This window comes from Rhopilema esculentum, chromosome 6 (assembly GCF_057945365.1).
Source record: "Rhopilema esculentum isolate cy_ngs chromosome 6, ASM5794536v1, whole genome shotgun sequence".
NCBI lineage: Eukaryota > Metazoa > Cnidaria > Scyphozoa > Rhizostomeae > Rhizostomatidae > Rhopilema > Rhopilema esculentum.
Window position 1 is genome coordinate 14,445,008 of NC_142820.1, and position 7,709 is coordinate 14,452,716.

Consider the following 7,709-nt stretch of genomic DNA (forward strand, 5'->3'; position numbering starts at 1 on the left):
TATCGGTTGTTAAGTATGACAGGAAATTTCTTTCTCATGTCAGCAATATGATCATTTAAAATGTGTTAAAAAATTTTCTTTTCTAGATGAGGCTCTCTTTCTACATAAGATATTTGTGATCAAAATACCAACGTAAACAGTGCTTTATTTTGTGTTCTTAATTGGCCGGTAGCTTTTTCTCCTTATGATTTTTATTATATATTTTGAAGCATGCATTCTGGTTTTCAAGAACTGGGTAATTTAGAGCTCCAGGAAATTCATGACATGCTAAGGTTCAACAACTTCATCTTTTACAAGTGACATTTTTAAGCAACACTTAGCAAAGACAAACTTCAGATATTTACACATTTTATACACCTCACAGTAAGATAAAGATAAGCTAAGTTGTACGACAATGTTTCCGTTCTTCTGAAATTGTTGTTAGCTCCTCCGTCTGTTATCGACTACTTCTGTTGAATTGGTCAAAAAAGGCAGCAGTAGGTTGATTTGTATACACCTCTCTATTTATATAGTCGGAGCTAAAATGAATAAAACATATTCATTTCAAATTGGTACAGGAAATAGAACACCAGATATTGAAGAAGTCATTTAACAAAACTGAAGACAAGGAAATAGGAGGAATAATTTACAAGACGAAGGCATTGATGCCTCGACTGAACTGGCACCACATGAGCTCTCCCTCAAGATTGTGCCAACCATTGTGCTACCTTTGACAGGAAAGTTGTATACTGGGCCTGTGCCGATATACAGATCTAAAGGATTCGAAGGTCTGATAATATGTTAAAAATTGTTGTGAATTGAAACAATGTTTTGCGGAGAATGGTGCCTACAGCTAAAGAATTGAAGGTAACTGTTTTAGTCAGGCAAATATGATAGGTTATGAATATTTTCCAAGATCTTCCTTGGGTATAGAGCGATGTTGTAAATATTTGGATGCATTTCCCAACCATGAACAAAATTTGATAAAATAAAATAACGACTTTGTACAAGAAAGGAATATTTGGTACAACGTTTCGAGCTTAACTTTTCTTGACCTGACGAAAAGCTAAGCTCGAAACGTTGTACCAAATATACATTTCTTGTACAAAGTTGTTATTTTATTTTATGAAATTTTGTTCATTTTTGACGTGCAACACGCACCAATTCATTGGTTTCCCAACCATCCCTGAAGCATCTTCTCTGCATTTTTTTGCGGCGCCAACTATGCGCCGGCCTTCACTGAACTCCTTAACAATAACACCACCCTTCTTACCCCCAAGCTCCCGCAGTAGTGACTTCCCTGATAATAATTATTGTCCAGTTCGATGATATAGTCGCTACAACGATACTTAAAAATGCTATTAGATTTTGAAAAGAAATACATACTCTATCTGAAAATTCTCTATCACGTCCTGTCAGTAATTAACCCCCACCTCCACTCACCTGAAGGCTGAAGGTCTTTCGACACGCCTCTGATATATATCCCGACGTGTTAAACGGTATGATGCATATCGGATTGGATAGTTTTCACGCAAAAAAGTAGGTAGATCCAATATGAAACCAAGTGATGTCAACTGAAAACCATATATCATGTAAACAAGGCCTTAGCAGCTTCACACTACTAGGTTTTCACTTATATCTATCTACACTCTACGGCGGGGAACATGTTTATTTTTGTGCATTCACTGTGCTTAGAGAAACATGCTTAGAGAAAGATACTTGTTTTTTCTGTTTTGATCGTTCACACTGCTTCCAATTTTAAACATTTTTAGAGCGTTTCCAAAAGTCCCTTTTTGTGGGTTCACACTGCTCACAGAAACGTAGTAAAAATCCCAAGGGGGGGATACTCCCGTTATGGCCTAACAGGGAGTCCAGTCAGGGTCAAACAGGGCTAACGCGAAAATTTTAAAAAATTACCCTTAAATGTTACCATTTTTGACAGTAACCCTCAAATGGTAGCATAACTACTGAAATTATGTCCTTGGTAGCATCCATTGCTTTGTGCTCCCCTGGTCTTTTTTGACAAATTTCTTTAAGCCCTGGCAAAAGGACTCAACATTTCACTAAACATTTCACTCACCTTTAGTTTAGCCAAATGTTTAGTGAAAAGTTTAGTCGTTTTGCCACCCTGTTTAGTGTTGTTTAGTCGTGTTAAGTGTTGTTGAGCAAAGTTTGAAACTGGTCAATATTGTTTAGCGTTGTAAAGTGTTGTTTAGCAAATGTTTAGTTTTGCCACCAATTAAACATTTCTTGTGATCACGTAGGCGCTCTAGCTGTGAATATCCAAAGTTTTCCGTCGGTTTTCGTTGGTTTTCCTGTCTCTACGTGACCCAAAAGCCCTTATGAGACTTCTGCATATCTCGTTGTACGCTACTGTCTTCTTCAACAGTCAACTTTGTTGTCAATGTGCTAAATATCTTTTTTTCCCGTCGCTTCATCCGATTCTTATTTTTATCCACTGCTTGTGCATGCAGCAAAATAAACCAACTGCAAATTCCTATGCAAGATCCCCTACAACCCAACAGCGTCATAGACAGCTCGCAGTTCAAAAAATTTGAGTGAAGTTTAGTGAAAAGTTTAGTCACGTTTTTCCACCCTCGCTAAACTTCGCTCAACTTCACTAAACAAAAGTTTGAGTGAAATGTTTAGTGAAATATTTAGTCGTTTAGCCAGAGCTTTATGATTGTGTGAAAAAAGAAAAGTTCACGATAGCAGTCTGCTCGAAGTACTCCAAGGAGTTCTTGCGGCGAAAAATCGATGAAAATGTAGCAAATAAGAAACACCGTGATGCGACGAAAATGATCAACAATAAACACAGGTAAATTAATGAAGGCTAATATTTCGCCACGGCATAAGGGCTTTCATCAGAGCAAACGTAAACCGACTAAAAATGTACACATTTAAAAGATATTTTTCACAATTGACTGTTGTTGTTTTGGGAAAGATAGGAAATTGTTTGTTATCTATAATAAATCGCAAGCTAAACTGAACAGTTGAGTTATTATCAAAAATGGGCCTTTCGGTAGCACTTTAGTAAGACCCTCAAACCGACTGGACCTCCTATCAGGCCCTAATGGGAGTACCCCTCTTCTGGGGTAAAGATGTCTGTTTTGTGGTCGTTACAGTACTGTTTTTATAGATATCAACTTTTTATAGCATGGCAATTAACCTCACTATTGTGTCGTTTTTTCCTGTTTTTGTTCTTTCTAATTAAATTTTTATATTCAATATGATAAATAGCTTCGAACGAAGAAAATGTATACCCTTGTACAAAATTAATAATTTACAAATGGGTAAAATATTCAAATTTTTCTCTTTTAATAAATGTTCATAAATACTTCATTATTCCAAAATAGACATAGTGCCCCATTGCACACCTTGATTTGCTAACAAGTGCGATTGGATGCATGCCTGCAAATTCATTCCTTGTATGGCCTGGTAATGGTATTTTCTATTTCAATAGATACATATGAATCCTCCATAAATTTCGAATAGGTGTATATAATTATAACCTATACTGCTTTTCGTAATAAATAATATCTTGTATACATACTGTGATTTCTGTTCAGCAGAAAGTCTTAAATTCTCTGAAGCATTTTGTTTTTCTAGATCTTTTATCAGCTTCTGCTGTTGTTTTTCCATAACCAAGGCAGCTTTTGCTTCAGCGATCCTTTTTTTATTCCAAGCTTCATTTTGTTGCCTTTCTTGTTCCTCTAGTCTCTAAAAAGTTATGAGCATTGACAATGTTATGAAGCAATATGAAACAATGGATTCAACATATGCATATACACAAGTAGCTACAAAGTCAAACAATGTGAATATTCAATTCTTGGCTGGATTTAGCTTCATTTTGCCTTACAAAAAAATTTAACAGATAAAGGAAGAGAGAGAGTGACTTTGAAAGCACTGAAAACCCAGGCCTTTCTGTTTGATGTAAGCAATCTATCGCAATCATGTCTGCAGTCATGTAAACCCAACTACATAGGCAATCAATCACTTGTCAAAAAAGTAAATTGTGATGAGCAAATGTTTTATCAATAATCCAAAGTAAAATAGATGATACCAAGCTGGCATATTGTCTGGGCAGTTGAAGTGTTTACATAGAAAGTTTAAATACAACATTTAATAACCATTCTGCAACAATGTTCTATATGACTTCCATTATGTATATAGAAAATATAAACCAAGCACATTTTTATTGGGTTTTTAATCTTGGGTGCATTAAAAATTATATTGACAGTTTTTCTCATTCTCTGTTACCATACGTAAAGAAACTCACATCAAGGTTGTACACTCTTTCTTTCAAATACTCTCTTTCACTCTAAACATTACAAATACTTTCAACAATGTTGAGTTTTATTACTGGCTATCTTTACCTGAAGCATTCACTAGTGCAAAAAAAACATGACACGAGAGGCCTGGCCCATTTGCGTGAGCTATATCTTGGGATAAGGCCTGTTAATGACTGGGAATGGAATTGAACTTAAACTGAATTAGTGAAGAACACATAAACACAGGATATTTATTTCCTTTTGGGTGGAAATTCATTAATTGATATCCCTTGCCAGTAAGTGATTTGCACATGAGAAATAATGCTTACACTTGGACACGGACACTTGCCATTTTGTTACCAAAAGCCCTGTTTGACCCATACAACTGTGTTGCCAAAAGAAAGCTGAATAAAAGTGTCAAAGAATTGTGAAATCTACACTTAACTTAAATTAAGCAATGTCAATGACTTGAATATGGCGGCATTCTTTAAAGATTTTTCAACAGAAAAGCAAACAAAGAACATAATTTGACACTATAAACACATTTTACAAACTATTGCCAATATTGGGGCCTAAGGGAGTCAAAAGTATGTCTAAAAGTGTTGCTGGAAAACTTTTGATTAAGATGATTGGCTTAGTGAGTTGTAGCACTTCAGTTCTCAAATAGAATGATGAACTGAATTAATAAACTTAAGAATGAAATAGTACCTTTTTCTCTTGAATCTGATCATTTTGAATGTCTCTGATCCTGTTAATCTCTGCAGGGCTCATTCCTTTCCACCGATCTGGAATAACACGATGTGAACCAAAAGCACTTTGTGCAACAGCAGGGTTTTCAGTTAACATGTCCCCAAAAACATTATTCGAAATTTCTGTCATGCTGTCATCAAGCTCTTTTTGCTTTTCTAATTCCAGTCTGGCTGATTTTTCATTATGGAGTGCTTTGTTGAACTCTTTAGTTGCCATGTTGATAGCTCGTTTACATTCTTGCTCTGCTTTAGCAAGCTCCATTGCTCTTTGCTCATTTTCAATTGATTTCAGGTCATATAGATGCTTGGCTTGCTTCACATTTGCATCATTTTGGACTTTCTCCATCATTTGCTGTTTGCACCATTCCCTTTGAGAAAGATAACTTGCTCAGGTTTTGTCTATGTATACACATACAAAAAATTGATGTAAGAATTGTAAATTTTGAAAATGTTCAAACTGTTTGAGGAATGATAAAAATTGTAAGTAGAAACTGCAAACTGAAAACAATTTCATGCCCAAATAGCCAGCTGCTTGTTGTTGAAGATTATAGAGCAGAAGCTGAAAATGAGAAAAAAATTGAAAAAAAATTCAAGCAAAGCAATTTTATATTTAATATTAAAATGAACAACCTTGTTTGTTCCTGTTGAAGTTTCTTCCTTTCTTTTCCACTAAGATCTTCACCTAGGAATCTTTGCATGCTTGAAACTCCGCATCTTGGGTCATCATCAGATATTCTAGCAGGTGCATCTTTCATCTTAGCTTTAGGGTCATTTAAATCCCATTCTTTGCTACTGTCTGGGGTCTGAAACGTTTTTCTAAATTCATTCAACTTTATGTTGAGTTTCCTTAGGTCCTCCTCTTGTCTTTTTTGAAGTAAGACACATATCTTGTCATTTCTTATCATACTTTTAGCTATGGAGAAAAAAACACTCTTTGAGTACATGATTAAAAATAATAAAATTGGAAAGGAGGTTCAGAATCAGAGGACATATTTTTAATAAAAATAAACAAGCATTTTAGACATTGCTTTTTGGAAAGAAATAGGATATGCATTACATTTTGTACAGGGATGTATTTTACCATCATCGTGAGACACATGCAAGTGTCAAAATGTGTGGAAACATAAAAAAACGTGATATTTATGAGACTCATTTTCATTACCCAGAAATAGAAAATACATTGGAATATTGTCCACTCTATAGTCTGCACAAATACAATGAAACTAGACTTGTTGACATACCAAAAGCATCATTTCTTCTCTGTTCTTCATTAGTTACCCAGTCTCTTTCAGCACACTGTTGTTGCAAAGCTTCAGTATCAACCTGTTAAAATAACAAGAACCCTTATTGGAAAGTACAAAAAGTTTTTAATTTCACCTTTTTGACAAGATATAAACTAATGGTAATTGGAATTTATCTTAACCTATCACAAAGAGGATTACAATAATGACAATTATTTATGCTAGGGCATTAAATAGAAATTCTGATTCTTTGACGACCAATAGGCATTCAATCGAAAAAGAACATTGGATTTTTAAGACTGATGTGAAAGGTGGTTGTTAAAAAGTGGCTTTCTTCTGAAATTATGCAAGCAAAGCGTCCCAAAGTTGTTGAGCTTTTAATTTTAGAGTCTACAGCTGCATTATTTACAAGCTAATGTTATCGAAAAAAATATGCTTAGAACTTTCATTTCAGGACAGTTTTCCAGGTGAACAACTGGAGACATTAGCATATTTAGTTGCTTGCAATTGCCTGAAACAACCAAAATCTTACCCCGATTGTCCGAACTTTAGCATTGAATATTCTACTTTGGCGTTCTTTTTCCCTCTGCCTTCGACGCTCAATCGCTGCTGACTCTTTGAGATCGATGGGTAGGTCGAGTTTATACATTTTTGACAGCTTTTTAGTTTTAAGCTAATCACTTCTGCTTTTCTTGTTGCATATAAGACTTTCTTAGAACGATGTATCTATGAATTTGTTTTGCTCCGAAGCAAAGAAATGTTGCGTAGCAACAGGATAAACTGAGATGGTAAGCCTCGTTTTCGCCGGGATAATCTACCTTCCAATTCCAATGATCTAGAAGCGCCGAAGGCGCTAGATGTCTTGCTGCGTACGCGGGTCATGCTGCGTACTGCCGAGTGAGGCAAATTTTTTTACTTTCCGCCATTTTAAATAGTGGCAGAAAACGAGTTGCAATAGGGTTCAGTATGGACAATTACTTGTTTTAAGGACTGAATTTCTCGTGGCTCACAACTATTTCAGTGCCTTTTCTGATGCAGGTAGTTAGAGGAGATATAAATCAACAACACATAACAATTTTTGGGGGTTTTGAAACAGAATTTTAAAAAGTATTGCTCTTTTAGTTTACCCATTTACGGGGGGGGGGGGATATAGCAGTGGGCTATAGTGCCTATTTTCAAACAAAAGGGCAATCCAATGGACTGTGGAAATTTCAGAGGTATCAAGCTATTGGAGCAGATTATGAAAACAGCGGAAAGGGATTTAGACTAAGATAAACCGTTTAGATTAACAACATGCACATGCCCACATAGGGTTCATCCGAGGAAGAGGGACAACCGTTGCAATCTTTATAATCAGACAACTACAGGAAAAGTATTGGGAAGTGAAGAAAGGCCTGTATTTTTATTTTGTCGATCTAGAAAAGTCTTATGATCAGATTCCGAGAGAGCTGGTGTTTTGGTGTTTGAGG

The 7,709-nt window shown here is 35.6% G+C and overlaps 1 protein-coding gene across 1 annotated transcript; it reads right to left on the reverse strand.

Annotated features, from left to right (window-relative positions):
• Nucleotides 1-268: 268 nt before the first annotated feature.
• Nucleotides 269-7,005, reverse strand: LOC135686093 (RIB43A-like with coiled-coils protein 2). The gene is made up of 6 exons (XM_065202258.2): nucleotides 6,773-7,005; nucleotides 6,241-6,322; nucleotides 5,630-5,912; nucleotides 4,959-5,367; nucleotides 3,533-3,699; nucleotides 269-518 (listed from the first exon to the last, which is right to left on the reverse strand). The coding sequence occupies exons 1-6, from the start codon at nucleotides 6,887-6,889 to the stop codon at nucleotides 437-439; spliced, it is 1,140 nt and encodes a 379-aa protein (XP_065058330.2). The 5' UTR covers nucleotides 6,890-7,005; the 3' UTR covers nucleotides 269-436.
• Between the last annotated feature and the right edge of the window lie 704 nt (nucleotides 7,006-7,709).